This window comes from Cokeromyces recurvatus, assembly GCF_025118155.1.
Source record: "Cokeromyces recurvatus strain NRRL 2243 chromosome Unknown BX663scaffold_17, whole genome shotgun sequence".
In the NCBI taxonomy this organism is placed as follows: Eukaryota; Fungi; Mucoromycota; class Mucoromycetes; order Mucorales; family Mucoraceae; genus Cokeromyces; species Cokeromyces recurvatus.
The window spans coordinates 308,215-327,516 of record NW_026251403.1 but is presented as its reverse complement, the minus strand read 5'-3'; the positions used below and the strand labels follow the sequence as shown (position 1 = coordinate 327,516).

Below are 19,302 nucleotides of genomic sequence, written 5' to 3'. Positions count from 1 at the left end.
GTCCAGCCAATCCACAGCACGAGTTCCTTCGGTTTTTGCAACAACATTGTCAAAACTGCCTTGAAATGAGGTAGGGATATATTGTCTTGACTCTGTTATGCTTTTTCCAATGTTTACAAGGCTTCTTTGGGGTATAAAAAAGGGTAGTTCTCCAACACCTTTGTGCCATCCTGTTGGATATAAAAAAAGACAGCGTTTTGACTTGGGTTAAGATCAACGGTAATCATGTCGTACATTTGTTTGCCGATGCCTCTAGCGATCAAATAGAGCTCATTCAAGCCAAAGAAAGGAGAACCAGAAAAGCTATTTAGCGTACTAAAGACACTTGGTTGATGGATAGATCTGGCCTATAAACAAAGTAGTAAGTAAACGTGATGGTAATAAGCATGAAGTTTTTTTTTCACTTTTCTCTTTAGCTTAATTCATTATGGTTCTTATTTAAAATAACTCTCAATCTCGTTCATTATTATGTATAGAAGACTCTTCATTTGAGAAGGTAGCAGATTCCATCTTGTTTTTGGTTCTTTTTTATGCTATTTATAATCTTGCACTCAATTCTAACATTCGTTTATATTGTTCATTAGTCATTGTTTTCTCAGAAAAAAAAAAGCCCTATACGCTACTTGACTCGTACAAAAAAAAAGGCAAATACATGAGTTGCCGGAAGCTCTTTGTTACTTCATCTTGCTAACATGAAGAAATTAGTTTTTCTTTTTAGTCCAAGTTTTAAAAAGGTAAGTTAGTTTAAACGTTTAGAATATTCTTCAGTGTTTATATGAAAAAACACATATATAATAAGCAGATAAGCATTATCCCACTATTGTTTTGTACTGTTTTAAAAAATAAAGTGTTATTTTATATTTATAAAAATATGATAAATAAGCAACCCATATCGTATATAAGCTACCAAAAAAATATGGTAGAAAAGCTACCTTTTGGGTGCTTATAGAATATCATTTACCATATTTTAACTGTCAAAATTGGTAACTTTGCTACCATATTTTCCGCCATAGTGCGTGTATTTCATTAGGATTTATTATGTAATATTTCTCTAATGTTCTTGTTGTGAAGGTTTTACTTAAAATAGCAAATAATTCACTAGATTAGGCTATAATTTATATTACTCTGCGTTATTGTTATATAATAACATCTATCTATATATAGTGGGCATAAAGTCAACACACCATATCATTAATTGCTAGTTTATCTGGTGTTATTTCACTGCCGCTATTATGCTAAAGTATTTACTTGGTGCACCATAAAATTATTCATAATAATGTATAACTTAAAGTCTTATCTTAGAATGCTGAATTGATTTACTTTCATTCAATCACTGTAGTTTTACAAGGCTCTCTATTATTACTTCTCCTCTATTCTTTTTATATATCAATCGTTTATCACTGTCTCGGTGGTCATGTCCACTCACTAGCAATTCATTCTTATATTTATAATAGTCTGTTTAGTACTTGAAAGAATTTGTGTATAACAATCATGTATATAATATAACTAGGGACAAATGTTATTTTGAATTTTATAATTTAACTCCTAATAAGCATTTATATATAACACTCCATTACACCAACAATCATATTTACTGGATTCTAGTATGTCTTTTCCTTCCAGGAGGATACTTTCATACACAAGAATTTATATAAATCCATATCATTGAAGCATTAGTAATTATTGATAGAATGCTACATATTAGAGTCAATTATAACAGCTTTAATAATAAGATTTAAACTTTTCAATTTTACTGATTAATAGCTTAGTCTTAGTATTTATATAGCTAAACTATTTTGTAAGTAACCAAATCTCGATAAATAGAATTAATAGATACATGGGATCGATATATTGGAAAAAAGATATTTGGTAATTCTCTTAATCCCATTGTTAAAATAATGTTGCACAGGACTAACCTTCCTAGTGTGCAAAAGCTGTATTTATAACATGAAGACTAAATTTCTTTGACGTTCGTTTTCATGATCTTCCAATATTTTGTCAACTAGAATAGTATCTTCTATATTGGGCTCTTCTAGCACATGTTTATCATATTGGTTTACTAACATGCCTATCTAGAAATAGTGTCAAATTACAAATATCTCTATAGAGCTTAAGAAGCTTCTCTAATAGTTTGCGCATTCTTTTTGTCTCAATAATCTTCATTTTTACATGTCATATCTCTATTTACACTATTGTTTATAGTTACTAAATAATGTAATTAGGAAATATTTGTTATTTCTCTTTAATAGGTATCCATTACTAAAATCCAATATTTCTCTAGATGAGTATTTAGATTCTTTACTAGCTATCATTTAATCATATTTTCGATAAACTTGATTACTTCTAGTATAGTAAACTAACACCTCTTTTAAATTATCTTTGTCAATTATGACCAATTTGGCTGCCTTTTCTCCCTACCTGCGCTTATTCCGCTGTTTTTTTACTCTTGAACTGATAATTATTTTTTTTTCAAAAAGAAGATTACCCCCACTTAAACCAACCCGTCTCGGGCAGTTTTTGAATGTAGTTATTATGTTGTGTCCATTGGGGGTTTAAAAAGTTAAATTTATTTTTGTATGCACACATAAAAAAAAAAAAAAATAAATGTATTTATTTATTAAAACGTATGGCGTAAACTCACATAAATATTACAACTCCTCTCCTTTCTTTTTTTTCTTTTCTTTTTTTTTTTTCTTTTTTTTTTGTTTTTTGCTTACAATTTATTTAATTTAAGTTGAATTATAAACAAGTACAATGTCTACACCAAGAAGAAGAATTGAAACAGATGTTATGAAACTGTAATATTAAAAAGTTTAAATATTAGTCTTTTAAAATGTAGTCATTTAAACTGGTTTATTTTAAATAGGTTAATGAGTGACTACGAAGTAACATTAGTTAACGATAATATGCAAGAATTTTATGTTCGTTTCAATGGGCCTAGTGATAGTAAGAAAAGAGATAAAAATACGACTGATAAGATTAATGTAATTAATATTTGGTAAAGCTCCTTTTAGTGGAGGTGTATGGAAAGTTCATGTTGAATTACCTGATCAATACCCATACAAATCACCGAGTATTGGTTTTATGAATAGAATATTTCATCCAAATATTGATGAAGTGTAGGTTAAGACTATTTGTTTATACCTTTTCACTCATTCTTTTCTTTTTATATATAGTAGCGGTTCTGTTTGTTTAGATGTCATCAATCAAACTTGGAGTCCAATGTTTGGTAATATATTATATCCTTGCTTAAAATATATTTATTAATCACTTTTTTTTCTAAAAAAAAAAAAAAATACAGATATGATTAATATTTTTGAAGTATTTCTTCCACAATTACTTCGTTATCCCAATCCAACTGATCCCTTAAACGGTGAGGCTGCTGCCTTATTAATGAGAGAACCTACTAAATACGAATTGAAAGTTAAAGGTAAGAAGTCTTAACTAAAATGTGTGTATGTGTGTGAGAGAGAGAGAGAGAGAAGAGAGAAAGAGAGAGAAAGAGCCATATACATACATACATACATACATAAATACATATATATATATGTGTGTGTGTGTGATTATATTTATATATGATTATTTATATGCGCATATATTTATGTGTATACATATTCATAGATTATGTCTCAAGATACGCTACAAAAGAAGCTGCTGATGCTGCAGCAGACGAAAGTTCTGAAGAAGATGATATGAGCTCTGTTAGTTTTGATTCTTCTGAAGATGAAGCAGCTGGTATGGAATTATAAATAATATTTACATATGCTATGTAATCTATCCAAAATAAAAATAAAAAAAATAAAAAAATAAATAAATATTTACTTCAAAGCAAAACTTGATTTTTTTTTCTCATGCATTAATATTTCGAATACGTAAAATTACTGTAGTTAAAAAATGTGTAATATTAAAGAAACGCTGCCCATAATGAGGGGAATGAACAAGGGAAATAAAATTATATTTTCAAGTTCCTTCATTTATTTATTTTTTTTTTTTTTTTTTTTTGTTTTACAAATGAGGAGAGATGTGCGTATTCTTCTTGTTGGCGATGGTAAAAAAATAAAAATCCGTTTATAAGATTACGTGTAAAAAAAAAAAAAGTAGACTTATCCTTTATAAATAGAGGGAGTAGGTAAAAGTACACTTATTGCCTCATTGATAAAAGAAACTTTCATTCCAAATGTAAATATTTCTTTATCAAATATTTTAGAATTGAAATTAACTCTTGATTTTAAATTTATAGGTCCAACATCTTATACCTGAAGTAACAATTCCACCAGAAGTTACCCCAGAAAATGTTACTATGCATATTATGGATTCTTCTGGTAAGTCTGCAAAAAAATAATAATAATAATAGAAATAAAAATAGAAAAAGAAAAAAAAAGAAAAAGAAAAAGACAAAAAAAATTGAAAACAAAAAAAAAAAAAAAAAAAAAAAAAGAAAAGAAAAGAAATGTATATTTGCAAGCAATAATAATAATAATAAATGTACACTCTTTATTTAGCACGAACTGAAGATCGTGAACAACTAGAAGCAGAAATACGTAAAGCACATGTTATATGTATAGTATATGCTATCGATGATCCAAACACATTCAATCGACTTTCGTTATATTGGCTACCTTACATTCGTTCTTTAGGCGTTAATGTAAGTATATGTTATTAACTACATCTTCTTTTTTTTTAAAAAAAAAACATCATTGTATATAGGTTCCTGCTGTATTAGTTGGTAATAAGATTGATTTACGCGGTACTGATGTTGCAAATCAAAATCTTGAAGATGAAGTGATACCTATTATGAACGAATTCAAAGAAGTGGAGACTTGCGTTGAATGCTCAGCTAAACAGTTATTAAATGTTTCCGAAGTATTTTATTTTGCTCAAAAAGCAGTTCTTCATCCAACTGCACCACTTTATGATTCAAGAGAACATGTATTGAAACCGCAGTGTATTGAAGCATTGAAACGTATATTTAAATTATGTGATACTGATAAGGACAATATATTAAATGATAGTGAATTAAATGAATTTCAGGTACAATGATTGTCATAAAAGGAGTTATTTAGCTAATCATTATGATTGATTGTCTTAGAGGAAATGCTTTAATGCACCCTTACAACCACAAGAACTTGATGGTGTAAAAGATGTTGTTCGAGAGCATGAGCCTGATGGAGTAAATGACGTAGGTTTGACAGAAGCTGGTTTCATATTTTTACATTCGTTATTTATTCAACGAGGACGACTTGAGACTACTTGGACTGTATTACGTAAATTTGGCTATGGTGATGACCTTTCTCTACGCGAAGATTTCTTGTTACCATCGTAAAAGTGTAATTGTTTGAAAAATAGAAATTTAATATTGACTTGTCTATATAGATTTGATGTACCTTCGGAATGCTCAGTTGAATTAAGTCCTTATGGTTATCAATTTTTCGCTGAATTATTTCAAGCATTTGATAAAGATAAAGATGGTGCTTTAAATCGAGTTGAGCTTGATTCTTTATTCAGCACATCCCCTGGTAATCCCTGGGCAAATACAGGATTCCCTCATACAACAATCACAACTGAAACTGGTGCAGTTACTTTACAAGGATGGTTAGCACAATGGAGGTAAACTTGGTAAATCATCATTCTATATTAATATACTTATTTTCTCCTTTATATATATATATATATATAGTATGACTACTTTATTAGACCATAAAACAACATTAAAATATTTAGCTTACCTTGGTTTTGAAGGCGACACGCGTACAGCTCTCAAAGTTACTAAACCAAAAAGAATGGATCGTAAAAAAGGAAAGATTCAGCGTAACGTTTTCTCGTGTTATATTTTTGGTGCTCCTGGTTCAGGAAAGGTAAAAAATAGATATATTTATAATATAAATATATAACTTATTATAACTAAGTATACAATTTAGACTTCATTATTAAAGGCTTTTGTTCATAAACCATTTTCTGAAAAATATCAACCAACAACAGAACCTTTTCAAGTCGTTAATTCTGTAGAAATGAAAGGAGCAGAGAAGTATTTAGTGGTAAAATAAAAAAGTAACAAGTTAATGTTTTATTATATGCACATTTGTAATACTTTATTTATTTAGATGCAAGAAGTTGAATCAAATCAAATATCTGAAATCTTGTCCAGTAAAAAGAAACTTGAGCAGTGCGATTTATTATGTTTTGTTTATGATACAAGTGACGCAAACTCGTTTGAATATGTGGTATCATTAAGGGTAAAGCAGTTCAAGTATATAACCTTCATTATTATTTAACAAAATTGTATAGGAAAAATATAAAATAGATCATGTTCCTACAGTTTTAGTTGCTACCAAATGTGAATTAGATTTAGTGACTCAAAGGTTTGAAGTGCAACCTGATATTTACTGTAGAAATTTAGGTTTAGCTGTACCACTAAGTGTCTCTGTTAAAGAAAATCAAATGGCTGATTTATATCATATTTTAACTGGTGTAGCGATGAATCCGTAAGTTCAATATTTACAAATAACCTTTTTTTTTTCACTATACTTACACATATATGTATATGTATATAGTACAATTGCTACTCCAGGTATAGCAAATAAAGAGAAAGGGGATAAATCATGGTTAACAAAGAATTATCTTACGCTATCTTTAGTGGCAGGTGTTGTGATATTGACAGGTTTAGCTGGATATAAATACTTAAAACATCATTCTGCTATTTTTTCTGCTAATCAAGGAGTACATGCTGCAGTTACTGTAGCATCAAAAAAGAAAGAAATTTTATAATGTATATTTCTACTATAAACCACATACAGACTTTATGAATAAAAGTAAAGTTTAATAATAATAATAATAATGAAAAAAAAAGAGAGAGAGAGAGATTTTAATAATAATCCATATTTTTTCCATTTTGATGGTTATTCCCTTGAAGGTTAGCTTGATTAAAATAAAATTCAGAAACCTATAAACAATATTTATTATATACGATTGCCAAAAAAAAAAAAAAAAAAAAAAAAAAAAAAAAAAAAAAAAAATTGCTCATCTGCTTACCTGCTCGCTTGTAGTAGCCGATTCAGGATCCTTGTCTTCACGAACACGAATAAATCGAGGGAAACGTAACGAAATACCTTTACTAGGATCAACACGACCTACACCTGCCATATATCGAGGACTTACACTTAAATCAGCACACTTTACTTCCCACACTTGGACAGGTTCAAACCATATATCTGGCTTCACCGCATTTTCACCCAAACAATAAAATCTTTTAGGTTTTTCAATGACATGATCCTTTAAGGTATCATAGAACATTTGTAGATTTTCGTCTGAAAATCCTGTACCTAATTTACAAATTGTTTGGTATTCCTCTGTCTCAGGATCATAACAGGCAAGTAAGAATGCGCCATAGACTGAAGTTCGTTTACCACGTCCATAAAAGGCACCAATCACAACCAAATCCATAGAATCGCCAATACCAGTTAAATAATCTTTCTTGACTTTAAGCCAATTACGTGAACGTTTTGAAGGCTCGTAGGTAGCTTCTGAACCATCGAAGGATTTAACCATCAATCCTTCACAATAATTTGCAATTGATACATCTAAGAATGTTTGAATATCTTCAATATTATTCGAATCCATATGCTTTGCAAAATAAAATTCATTTTCAGTTTCTTGAAATGATTCATATAATTTTTCTCTTCGCTTTTGTAAAGGCTCTCGAATCAAAGACTATATAAATTGTTTAGACATATTTATGAAAAAGGATATTTTTTTTTTTTTTTACCTTTCCATTTAAATATAGACAGTCAAATGCAAATAAAGCAACACGAACTGTAATTTCTTCTTCTTTTACGTCTTTACGTTTTCGTGTACTCAATACTTGAAATGGTAAAATTTTACCTTCTTCCTTATCCCAGGCTACTGCTTCACAGTCCAAAATAAAAGATGTGGTTGAAGGCTTAACCCACTATATACAAAACAGTAAATATATAATATGCATTCATTCTTATTAATATACCTTATCTACGGCATTCAAAATATCTGGATATCTAACAGACATATTTTCAGAGTTACGACTATAAACACTAATTGTACCATCTTCATGTCTATGAATCTGTTTACTGGTTATTAAATAATATACAATTTACTAGTTTTTTTTTTTTTTTTTTTTTTTTTTTTTTTTTTTTTTTTTTTAAAAAAAAAAAAAGGAAATTCTAGTTACCTGTGCTCGTTCTCCATCATATTTAAATTCACAAGTAAATGTGTTATTTTCAAATCTATCCAATACTTCTGTTAAACTCTTTGTAGGATGCGCTAACATAGGTTTCAAAGGTACACCAGGATGCATAGTACAATGTTCAAGTAATTCTTCGATAGGATATTTTAGTAAGGCAGGAATGATCACATCATATGTAGGCAATTGACTATATATATATATATATATATAAAAAAAAAAAAAAAAAAAAAAAAAAAAAAAGGATGAATACATATATTTAATAATTATACTCCGTAGTTTGTTTACTTGTAAACATATTTTACTGTTTCTACAGCTGATGCTAATAATTCTTCCTTTTTTAAAGTAGATAATTTGCTGTTGTCTATTCAATAATCAATAAAACTATCTAGATAAATATATACAAGAGCATACCTTTATTACTGAAAACAACAGCTTGTGCTAAAGCAGATAAAACAGTTTGTTCTGCTAACCCAATTCGAAGTTTACCCTCAAGATGTCGAATAATAAATTTAGCTTCTTCATCTTGACAAGCTACTAATAATCCTTTGATTTTATCAATTTTTTTGGATTGTGCCTGAAATAAATGTTGATAAGATATTAAAGATGAATAAGATTTAAATAGCTTACCGAATTTCCAGTAATTATAGCAATTTCTTTCAATGTTCGAAAAACATGAGGAACAGTCAACGCTTTTGGTTTGAAAAGTGTCTTTTGAGATCCTTTACTATTCTAAAATGGGGGGGTTAACAACGAGCCATTATAGGTTTTTTTTTTTTTTTTACCTTAGCAACTGTGCCAAGATCACCACATTTAACGTAATCTGATTTAAGCTGTTTCATATCTCTTCCTGTGGACTGGGCAACTGCCTTCATTAATAGAGATTCACCAATACCAAGTTCAAGCCCTTCATAATCAGGACCCAACTAAAGGAAAAAAAAAAAAAAAAAAAAAAAAAAAAAAAAAAAGAGCAGAAATTAATATATCTGTTCCCGTACTTTCTTCTTCTTCTTTTTCAACTTACTTTATTGATACACATATACAAAAGCTCTAATAACCCATCTGGTGTTAATTCAATTACTTTGACAAAGAGTGTAACAAGATATTCTGTAATTTCTAATCTCTTTGTTGTATTTTCGCATTTTTCAAACGTATTGCATAGTATAGCATAAGGTATACTTTAAACACAATTAGTTAGTTGATATATTCGGACATTTTATACTTACGGAGCTCCCTTTTTCCAGTCCATAACACCATTTTTACCAGTTCCAGAAGATGCACTATAATCGCCATATAAATAATTAGTAAATATTTATCTGTATGTTAAATCTTAACTTACATTGTATGAATGATCGACATCATCTCTTTCTTTTCTTTTTTTGCTTCTTTTTCTTCTTTAGCAGCTTGCTCTACTTCTTTATCAAAATTTTTTTCTTTAGGATCTTCTTTTTCAGTTTGTGTTATATCGTTCATATCAATGTCTTGATCTTTTTTTTCGATGGGTAGATCTGCTTTTTTCTTGACTGTTTTTCGTTGATCATCCTCATTTCCTGACTCTTCAGAATCAGAAGTAATAATTCTTTTTCTTTTCTTTATTATTTCAGCCTCTGTAATCATGGTTAGATAATCATTTACAAAAAGGCTTGTTTATATATATTGTTTACCATTATCAGAAGTGATTGATTTTAATTCTTTCTTTACTGGTTGATCAGATCTAGATTTGTTTGCATTATTACCAAAAAATAAGCTAATAAATAAATTCACCTCAACACTGTTAGTCAGGAATAATGAATGATTTTATTGTCTTAATTTTACTTTAGATTTGATTGTTTTTTTTCCGACTTTTTTGTGAACTCATGTTATAATGTTTGAAAAAAAAGCAAAACACGACACATGCACTTTTTGATACAAATTATTCGTGCACCTTCAGGAAAAAAAGTTCGTGAAGTTTAAAAATAAAAATTAATTCCGGCTCAGGAATAAACTTCGGCCATTAAAGGAAATAGTTCTGTGCAATTAAAGAAAGAAATTTCGTGCAGTATCAGAAGCCTTTCTTTCTCATTTTTATATTCAATTCAGTATGGACTTCTTTATTCACGAAAACGGAGAAGGCAACATGTTAGACAACCAAGGAAATAAAGTTTTTACGATCGATATGGGAGTGGATGATGAAACTTATCCGCTTGAAAATGTAACAAACTTGAGCCAGTACCTCGACGTAAAGCCGCCTGAGAGAATGGAACAAGAAAAAAGAAGAGAAGCTGCCCGAGGAGTCCAATAACAATTATCAAATCATCTAAAAAGGGCAAGAGAATCAACAGACGTTACAAATCTGAAGGTAAAGAGCGATTTTTTTTTCTTATTTATTTACGAGAAAAACATGGGCGTAAGAGAAGCAGCTAAAGCCTTTAAAATACCAGAGACCACTGCTCAAAGTTCGTACAAAAAAGAACGCCAGAATCCGGAGGAAGTGATTGAAAGAAAAAAGGGTAGTGGCAGACCTGTGGAAAGACCAGCTATCTTGAAAAAAGAGCATGAACAATTCTTGAAAGAGCTTATTAATGATAAGTCAAGTTTAATTTTGGAGGAGATGATGGACAATTTGACAAGCAAGTTTGAGGACCTATCTATTTCAAAAACTGCTCTTTACAACTTTGTGACCGAAAAGTGCAGAATTAGTTTGAAGAAAGCACACTTCCACTCAGTAGAGTGAAACAGCCATGAAAAAAATTCAGGAGAGACACGATTGGGTAGTAAGGTGGAATGATACAGACCTTAATTTCACGAGTAACTGCATCTTTATTAATGAGGCAGCTTTCCATATCAACAGGAAGCGCTCTGTAGCATGGTCAAAAAAAAATGAAGCCATGTCGTTGTGGTTGTAACCAAGACAAGAGCCAAAACAACAACTATTTTGGGTGCTATCTCTTCTGTTATGATTGTAGTCGCCCTTACAACTAAGTTGATAGAAATAAACAATCATTTATTACATAATAAAAAGGTTATTCAACTAAAACTAATGTATTGTACTTCACAACATAATATTCATTCTACGTTTAGTGTTAATAATAGTCATTGTTAGAATGTTCGAGCACTAATAATTATATACATAATTCAAACAGGATTATGACTGGTGTATTCAATTACATAATTATTCATGAGTCATACATATTATATATACAATGATAATGATAGTAACTCATAAATAATTGATATAGGTTGTAGCTAGACATATTCACTGAGAATTAATATTGATGTGTCGCAGTCCAATAATAATGATCCGTTATGTTTCTAGGAGCAGTGACAATTCAGGGAGAAAAAAGAATAAAGATATATCTTATTGATCGCAGAATTATTCGAAGACAATGTTTTATGCAAAACACTATATTATAGTAAAACTTGCTTATCTGAATCATATTTCCATCAATAATATTTACCTTGTAAAAACATATAAATAGCCCTCGATATTTTCCATATAATTTTGAGTTATACAATTTTTGTATTATCTTTACTAATCTATATAAAGTTTTCACAGACTTGTCTTCTATTTTTTTTTTCTTTCTTTATCTTCTGCTAATCAAAATAGACTTATTTCTTTGATCTTCGCTCCCTGCCGGGAAATGGAAACAACTCTGGTCACTCCAAATACCGTTGAATGCTCGTAATACTTGGTTTCGTATAATTCATGAAAAAAGTGACAACCCGCCGTAAACTACACCGCTAACTCCTAGATGTCTTTATTCCTTTCTGTCCTCATTGTCATAATGCCTCATCCTCCACCACATTAACAGTTGAGAACACCGAGCATTCTCCCTTTTCGTATCCGATGAAAATCATTGTATGGCGTCAGATCCTCGTTCAATACATTTCCCCTCATTACATTCACTTTACTTACGAGGAATACGTTTCCCTCCTCCACCTGCAATCGCCTCCTGACCGTTCTTCTTATCCCCTTTTTTTTGAATTATCTACTCTTCTAGTCTTTGCCTGCATTCAACAATCTGTTTGAGATGCCTGTTACTGTCAAGTCTTCCAGCATGTACCGTTTAACTCTGAACATGTTTTATATATTCACCGGATCATATCTAATTTATCCTCCTAACTTTCTTTCGACACCACTAATCAACCCTTATGTATCCCTCCATATACCGTCTTCTTTTCCTCTCCCTCTATAAAAGGTGATGTTTTTAGGACATTAAATAAAAACTGGAGTTTACTCCCCTAAAAAAAAAAAAAAAAAAAAAAAAAAAAAAAAAAAAAAAGATTATGCCAATTCTTATTTATTTTATAGAAAAAGGTATAAAATTTATGGATTGACGTTAAGAACATAATAGAGAAAAAATCCAGATTTCAAGTCTACTCAGTGAAGAAAATTTGGAAAATAGATTTAAAAAATTAAACCCAAAGAAAGAGATAGTGATTATTTACGTTAATGGTGGGGTAGAAATTGAGGAGTTGGGAGATAGCTGGATTAAAGTCTGTAGACCATTAGATTAGTACTGATTAATGATAAAATACTTGGAAGGAGTGGTTTGGCTGGCAGGTATAATGGTGAAAATAGCATAATTAGTTTTTAAAATCGGCTTTAAAATAATTCCAAATATTTTCAATTATACATTCATTTCCATTTTTCAAACCTGCTGTTGTAAAGTCAGCTACATTTCTTAAAACACTTGCCAGGTTTGTGTTTCCAATAATGTTTAATGTTTCCAAGTCATTCCCAAATAAATTAATTATTGAATCCAATGATTGATGGATTGATGTCGTCTTTTTCTTTTCTGGGACAAGCTTTGTAAAATCCCCCTTTTTAATTTGTGGGTTTAAAGGTTGTGTATGCACAGCATCAGCAATAATAATCATGATCTTGGATCCCAGAACTGCATCATTTGTTTCTTTAGAATTGCTATTAGCAAACGTATATATTGTATATGGCTGTAAATGGCTAGATGCAGTGAAATCACTAAAACATCTGGCAAGACAAAACGTGCTGATGTGACAGAATTTGGATCTAAGTTGCCGAATGTGATTGATTGGATCCACGTCCATTGGCAATTTATAGTTGTTTCCTTCGATAATAATTGCTTCAATTTTTTTTACTGAGTTGGTGTCTAGGTAAATTGATGTTTTGTTTGATGGAGTAAAATTTATTGTCGTAGGACCAACTTCAGGTTTCATTTGTTGATCGATCCTTATGCTTGAAATGACTAAAAAGTTGGCTGAGCGTGAACTGATTATTAATTTTTTTGAATTATCTTCATGTAGTGTTGTAAATCTTAATTCATTCGGATATGATGACGTAAGGTTTGGTACAGAGGATTGATGGCCAACACCAATAAATTTTTCACAATGTGCATCGACGGATGGAGATCGAGAATATGATTCGATCCCATTAACCAACAGCATTTCATTTTGATTAACAAGGATCGATCCAACCAACAATTGTGATAGCGCTAAGGATAGATAGGGCTTCGAGCGCCAAGACGTATTTAATAACATTAACTGCATTTCATTTATTTCCGAATATTTTTTAAAAGAGAGTAATTCACGGTATGGGCTTGTTCTAATTATCTTGTCAATTGTCGAATGTGTTTTCGGTATATGAATGCAATTGCTGGCATGAGATGATGATGGTGTTGATGGCAGGGTCAATTTCAATTTTTTGTTGTTGTTCTTGAACATGTGAATCTGCTGCGGATCAGGAGTAAAGCAAATCATTCTTTGCTTGTCTTCATCTTCATCCTCCAAAATAAATGGCTTAAGGTTCAAACATTCAATTATTTTTCTGGATTGTTCATTTATATTGCATTCATTATACAAGTCCGTTAAATTGACGTTGCTTTCTTCTACATCTGTTACTTTATGTTTCAATAATTTTTCTGTTTGACTACTTAAACTTGTCTGACATCCCACTAAGCCTCCGTTGCCTTGAAACGTGTTTATTTCAGTTGGAACTATAAAAAGGGATCAATCTTTCCGTTTTTTTATAAAAAAGATGTGTATCTTCCATATGATTTTGCTGAATATGGAGTGAAAGTAATTCCATTGAATTAAACGAGAAAAGACATCCAGGACAAGCGTACACATGTCTACACGTCTAAAGTAATTATTAATGTAAGTTTCGAATTTTAATAATTGTATTAAATATTAATGTAAAGTTACTTGTTCATTGTATGATGATGTTTTATCAATGGCAATGCAATTCCTATTATAAACTAATCAGAATCAAAAGATTTTATAATACTTTTAATATGGTAGTTTACTGTGGAATGATTGTCTTTAATCCAGTTGGGAAATCCAGATTCTTGATCGTAACTATAAACGTAATAAGTCTCAATAAAAATTCCAACGAATTTGTTTAAATGTGTACCTTCATGGGCTTTCAAGTAATTGTCATGGTTGTAAGATTTATAACTTAATTCAATGAGATAAATAGTCATAATAGAATGTATATAGTGCACTTGTATGATAATTCTGTCTATAGACATATTAAGAATATATTTACTCTTGTGTAAAAAAAATGATTAATAAAAGTCCTGCATCTAAAAATATATCTTGTTCTGCTGAATATTAATTTATATCAAGTTAAACTGGAGTAAATCAAGAATAATGCAAGTACGCGTAATAATTGATTTCACTCAAAGTACGCATATTTGTTATAAAAATAAATATATACAAAAGACATGAATCTATATCTATATCTATAATTATAACTCTTAGTAATCATTCTATAATTATAATATCAAATACAATTTGTTATATTTTTATCTTCTTATTACTCATCATCCTTATCCACAAAATATATAAATACTCTTACATTATTCACCCTTATTTTGTATAACTCATAACTTAGAATAACAATATTTGTATTGAATTAACTTTTAATAAACTTATTGACAAGTCTCAACGTACTTCTTCTGTCTTATCTTCTTTTTATTTTTATTTCTTTGACTTCTATTTAATTATCTAAACTTACCTAAACCACAACAGTAATGATCTCTTAATGATTGAGATCTAGAATATTCGTGTTGACAAAGTGTACAATAATGTACAATTGTCACTATTTCGGCTACTTCAATCGTCATGTAAAACAACTTTCTTCTTTGAAACAAAAAGATGTTCGTGTGGGCTTTTTTGTTTATTTATTTTAAGTAGGCTACTTAAGGTTTTTCATTGGCTGAATGCTTTTTAAGTAGGCTACCTGAGTAGGCTACCTGAGTAGGCCACTTGAGTAGGCTACTTGAGTAGGCTACTTAAGGCTTTTCATTGGCTGTTTCTTTTTATCTTTGGGTGGCAAATCTTACAGACGCAACTTAAAGAAAATTGAACATCATGCTTGAAAAAGTTTGCCAGACAAAAAGGTAACCAGACAAAAATGGTCTCGTTGCGAAAAAAAAAAAAAAAAAAAAAAAAAAAAAAAAAAAAAAACTAGCTCATAATTCAAGCATAAAACAACAAGTGTAAAACCGTTCAGATTACTCAAATATTTTTGCTTTTCACTTGTTGTCCTGTTTCTAAATAAGTGTCCCATACGTCCGTTGACGAAGACGAGGATGAAAATGTGGTAACAAGCTCCAAGAGCCGCGCTTTATTTTCCTTTTATAGATAAAAAAATAATAATAAAAATAAAAAATATACTAGAATCCCCTTTTTCCCTTTATACCTTCAAAAGTCGGAAGAAAACTCAATTGGTTTTGATATAAGGGAGGGGAACATGAATGAAATAAATATAGAATTAAAAGTAAAACATAAAAAGATAGTTGGAATCAATTTTTCCAAGTTTCTTGTAGCCAAGAAAGCCATGTGGGTCGGGTTGTTACCACATTTTCATCCTCGTCTTCGTCAACGGACGTATTGTTGGTCGTTCCTTCAACAATCCTTGTTGACTGCGACTCGGACTCCAATGTGGTATTTTTTCCTTTGATAGAAACAATTGAGTTTGCTATTCTGGTGCTGTCGTTAAGTTGCGTGCTTGGCTTGAGGTAATATCGTTCAAATGTATTGGAATTATGACTCCAATTAGCATGTTGTTTGACCTCCGAAATCGTTATTCCATTTTCAACTGCTTTGGTGCTTGAAGCTGACCTGATAGAGTGTGGTTTGTAAGAACTAGTGTCAATACCCGCTTTTTCCATTGCTTTTGAAACCCATGTAGCTACAGTAGAAGGACTAGCGGATTTCACCTTGTCTGGTTCGAGAATGAATGCCAAAAACAAACTATGGTCTATAGGAAGGTTATTGCGAAGATGGCTCGACCTTTGTAAAAAGTCGAAAAGTGTGGAAACAAGGCACATGTCATTGTCATCTGCCAATCCTAGTATAACAGATTTCACTTGAGTCTCTTTCGCTTCTCTGAAATGTATAAGAACTGACACTGGTTCTTCGTTTCTAAGCTCCATTTGTACATCTCTAAACTGCACTCTGCCAACATCTGATCTTGGTCTTGCCATAGGCGTCAAGCATAACAATAAAATTGTTTTTTGTTGTAATTCATATAAGTCGATAGATTGATTTTTTGGCCATTCTTTTGCGATATAGTCCACCAGTATATTTGTGTCCCATGTTTGGAGATTTTGCTTGGTAGGAATGTTGACTTCTGATCTTCGTTTTGCTTTAAAGAATTCAACTATGGGTTCTTTTGCAGCTAACGGTCCCTTTTCTGGATGCAACACTTTAAAGACAGATGCTAAAGCTGATCTCAAACTATTTAGGTATTGGTATGAAAAGTGTCGATTTTCTAACAAAAAACGTAATACATTGGCTTCGTCGTATGTGGTAGGCTGTATTGGTACTGGTTGTGCTGCGCACCATTGTGACCATTTTTTCCACCCAGTATTATAGTTCTTTTGTGTTTTACGTCTCTGGGCATGTGTCAAAAATTCCACTGTGTCCTCTTCCAAGTGACCAGCGGTTTTCCTCTTGTTGCAGATAAGTGCCATGCGGTCATCTTCCATCTTCTTATCTTGAACATCAGAGGTTTGTTGATGTGTTTCATTTGCAATAAGGACGGGAACCAGAACTGGGTTGGCCAATACGGTGTGATTAATACTGCCTTCTGGATTCGTTGCTGTTTTATTATCTGCATCACTTGCGGTATGAACTTCCATGGAGGAAATAGGTACATTCCCTGTTTTTTCCACGTTTGTTGAAAAGCATCTGTTGCTGCTGCCTCCGGATCTGGTCGCATGCTCCAAAATATTGGTAGTTTGGTGTTCATCCTGTCTGCAAATGCATCTACTGTTAAAGGACCCCATCTCTGGTTGATCATTCGAAATAGCCGTTTCGGTAATAGGGCCTCGTAGAGTAAGTTTTTTGTTGCGGTGTGATGCTGTCTGCTCAGCCAATCTGCTCGAATATTCTCCAGTCCTGGTATGTGTTCGTATTCGACTTTGAGATTGTAGTGGTTGCATAGATTTTGTATCTTCACTGCTAGGTCCTGTAGTGTTCGAGATGCTGTGCCTCCCGACTTGCTGCTGTATTTCAAAGCAGTCATGTTGTCTGTAAATATTTTGATGTGTTGATTCTTGAAGTCTTTGGCATGTAGTTTTAGAGCAAAATATATCGCTGTCAGCTCCCTTGCATTGATTGACATGGTGTTCTCTTCGTTCGTCCATGCTCCAGTGGTTTGCATCGTGCCAGAGCTCACACCCCATCCTAGGTCTGACGCATCTACATATATTGTTGCCGCCTTCGGTTGATTGGGTGCTAATTTCTTTATTGGCAGGCCGTTCTTCTTCACCATCCAACTTGTCCACCATTGCAGTTCTTTCTTGCTGTCCTCCGATAGTGTCATTGGTGCATTCCAATTCTGTAGATGTCTGTTGAGTGTTAGGGAGAGATCCCTCTGCATGTATCTGATGTGTAACAGGGCTTCTCCGATGGCTGGAATCATGGAAGTCATCTTCCCCATCATACTGGCATACCATCGACAATTGTATTGGTGAGGTGTGGCTTTTATAGCTTGTTTGGTTCGAACCATGAGTTTTGAGATCTTCTTCCCTGGGACTGCTATCTGCATGGTCTTCGTATTGAATTTGAAGCCTAGGAATTCCTGTTGTTGAAAGGGGATTAGGACACTCTTCTGGAAATTTATTAGGAAACCCAATGATTCCATATGTGACAGTACTATTTGTGTGTGGTTCGTTGCCTCTTCCTTCGTCGCACCCAGAATACATATGTCGTCTAAATAATATACTAGGCGTATTCCCTGTATTCGTAATGGTTCTATTGCAAATCGCATCATTTTGCTGAATACTCTGGGACTGACACTCATCCCAAATGCTAGAGTTTTGTACTGATAAACAACTCCTTTGTTCTGGAAAGTCAAGTATTTCTTTGAGTTTGGGTGAATTGGGGTGACCACATAAGCATCCTTTAGGTCCAATTTGCAAATAAAATCGTTTTTCTCGATGATTTCCCTCAATGCAGGTACCCCTTCCATCTTGAAGTGATGACACTGGATATAGTTGTTGATCATTTGGCAATCCAAAATCGGTCGACGTTTTGTCGCTTCCTGTATTGTGAAGAAATTGGATAAATAATCTGTGTTCTGTGTTGGTGATACCTCTATTATCCCCGCTTTGATAAATTTGTTGACTGCCTCGTCCACTGCCAATTGTTCTATCTGGTCTAGCTTTATACGACGTAATCTCCAAGGTGTTGGTTTTTTTAGCAAAGGTATCTGATAACCCTCTCGTATCACTGACAATGGCCATGGGTGTTTTGTAATCGACTGCCAATTCTTGAGAAAATGTTGTAGTCGACCCCCTGGCGCTATGCCGTCTGCTGGGATGCTGTAATTCGTCATTGATTTTATTGGGGGTTGGATGTGTGATTGGATTGGTGGGGTGATTGTTGTTGGGCTGAGTTGTTGTTGTGCGGGGTTCCCCACCGTTGTGAGGTACCCTGTCCAAAAAAAGCACCTCGTGCTCTGTTACTACCTCTTCCATATCCGAAGCTTCTATTTCCTCGTTGATATCCTCTACTTGAGAATCCATTTCCTCGTCCTCCTCCACGATTACTACTGGCTTGTTGAACGAGTTTTCGTTCAAAGTTGGCTTGGTGGTATTTGTTAAGAAATTCGTCACTGTAGG

The 19,302-nt window shown here is 32.2% G+C and overlaps 5 protein-coding genes across 5 annotated transcripts; 3 read left to right on the top strand and 2 right to left on the bottom strand.

The window, feature by feature from the left end:
• Positions 1–2,688: 2,688 nt before the first annotated feature.
• On the top strand, positions 2,689–3,847 carry BX663DRAFT_513614 (putative ubiquitin-conjugating enzyme E2-23 kDa). Its single transcript, XM_051528175.1, has 5 exons — positions 2,689–2,798; positions 2,867–2,946; positions 3,005–3,119; positions 3,177–3,229; positions 3,302–3,847. Exons 1-5 carry the CDS (start codon positions 2,755–2,757, stop codon positions 3,442–3,444), a joined length of 435 nt encoding a protein of 144 aa, XP_051381650.1. The 5' UTR covers positions 2,689–2,754; the 3' UTR covers positions 3,445–3,847.
• Positions 3,848–3,990: 143 nt separating this feature from the next.
• Positions 3,991–6,914, top strand: BX663DRAFT_513609 (EF hand associated-domain-containing protein). Its single transcript, XM_051528174.1, has 11 exons — positions 3,991–4,129; positions 4,241–4,322; positions 4,503–4,645; positions 4,708–5,031; positions 5,090–5,319; positions 5,374–5,607; positions 5,678–5,855; positions 5,919–6,035; positions 6,102–6,233; positions 6,286–6,482; positions 6,552–6,914. The coding sequence occupies exons 2-11, from the start codon at positions 4,301–4,303 to the stop codon at positions 6,763–6,765; spliced, it is 1,791 nt and encodes a 596-aa protein (XP_051381649.1). The 5' UTR covers positions 3,991–4,129; positions 4,241–4,300; the 3' UTR covers positions 6,766–6,914.
• BX663DRAFT_513605 (ATP-dependent DNA ligase) lies at positions 6,797–9,574 on the bottom strand. The gene is made up of 11 exons (XM_051528173.1): positions 9,457–9,574; positions 9,237–9,385; positions 8,998–9,138; positions 8,843–8,944; positions 8,627–8,789; positions 8,501–8,576; positions 8,201–8,402; positions 7,997–8,092; positions 7,763–7,945; positions 7,030–7,707; positions 6,797–6,940 (listed from the first exon to the last, which is right to left on the bottom strand). The coding sequence occupies exons 1-11, from the start codon at positions 9,503–9,505 to the stop codon at positions 6,863–6,865; spliced, it is 1,917 nt and encodes a 638-aa protein (XP_051381648.1). The 5' UTR covers positions 9,506–9,574; the 3' UTR covers positions 6,797–6,862.
• Positions 9,575–11,721: 2,147 nt separating this feature from the next.
• Positions 11,722–12,439, top strand: BX663DRAFT_513600 (uncharacterized protein). The gene has a single exon (XM_051528172.1). The coding sequence runs from the start codon at positions 12,039–12,041 to the stop codon at positions 12,219–12,221; it is 183 nt and encodes a 60-aa protein (XP_051381647.1). The 5' UTR covers positions 11,722–12,038; the 3' UTR covers positions 12,222–12,439.
• A 339-nt stretch (positions 12,440–12,778) lies between these two features.
• Positions 12,779–15,598, bottom strand: BX663DRAFT_562138 (uncharacterized protein; the record flags this gene model as incomplete). The annotated part of the gene is made up of 2 exons (XM_051531959.1): positions 15,186–15,598; positions 12,779–14,163 (listed from the first exon to the last, which is right to left on the bottom strand). Exons 1-2 carry the CDS (start codon positions 15,292–15,294, stop codon positions 12,779–12,781), a joined length of 1,494 nt encoding a protein of 497 aa, XP_051381646.1. The 5' UTR covers positions 15,295–15,598.
• Positions 15,599–19,302: the final 3,704 nt, after the last annotated feature.

Bases quoted from the DNA above. Each gene is read 5' to 3' on its own strand.
- BX663DRAFT_513609 (XM_051528174.1), top strand. From the start codon at position 4,301: ATGCATATTATGGATTCTTCTG. The intron at 5,032-5,089 runs GTACAATGATTG...TGATTGTCTTAG, and splicing joins GTGAATTAAATGAATTTCAG to AGGAAATGCTTTAATGCACC. The intron at 6,483-6,551 runs GTAAGTTCAATA...ATATGTATATAG, and splicing joins ACTGGTGTAGCGATGAATCC to TACAATTGCTACTCCAGGTA.
- BX663DRAFT_513605 (XM_051528173.1), bottom strand. From the start codon at position 9,505: ATGGCGATTATAGTGCATCTTCTGGAACTGGTAAAAATGGTGTTATGG. The intron at 9,386-9,456 runs CTGGAAAAAGGG...TTTAAAGTATAC, and splicing joins GGTAAAAATGGTGTTATGGA to CTTATGCTATACTATGCAAT. The intron at 9,139-9,236 runs GTAAGTTGAAAA...TTTTTCCTTTAG, and splicing joins TGTATATGTGTATCAATAAA to TTGGGTCCTGATTATGAAGG.
- BX663DRAFT_513614 (XM_051528175.1), top strand. From the start codon at position 2,755: ATGTCTACACCAAGAAGAAGAATTGAAACAGATGTTATGAAACT. The intron at 2,799-2,866 runs GTAATATTAAAA...TATTTTAAATAG, and splicing joins GAAACAGATGTTATGAAACT to GTTAATGAGTGACTACGAAG. The intron at 2,947-3,004 runs GTAAGAAAAGAG...TATTTGGTAAAG, and splicing joins TTTCAATGGGCCTAGTGATA to CTCCTTTTAGTGGAGGTGTA.
- BX663DRAFT_513600 (XM_051528172.1), top strand. From the start codon at position 12,039: ATGAAAATCATTGTATGGCGTCAGATCCTCGTTCAATACATTTCCCCT.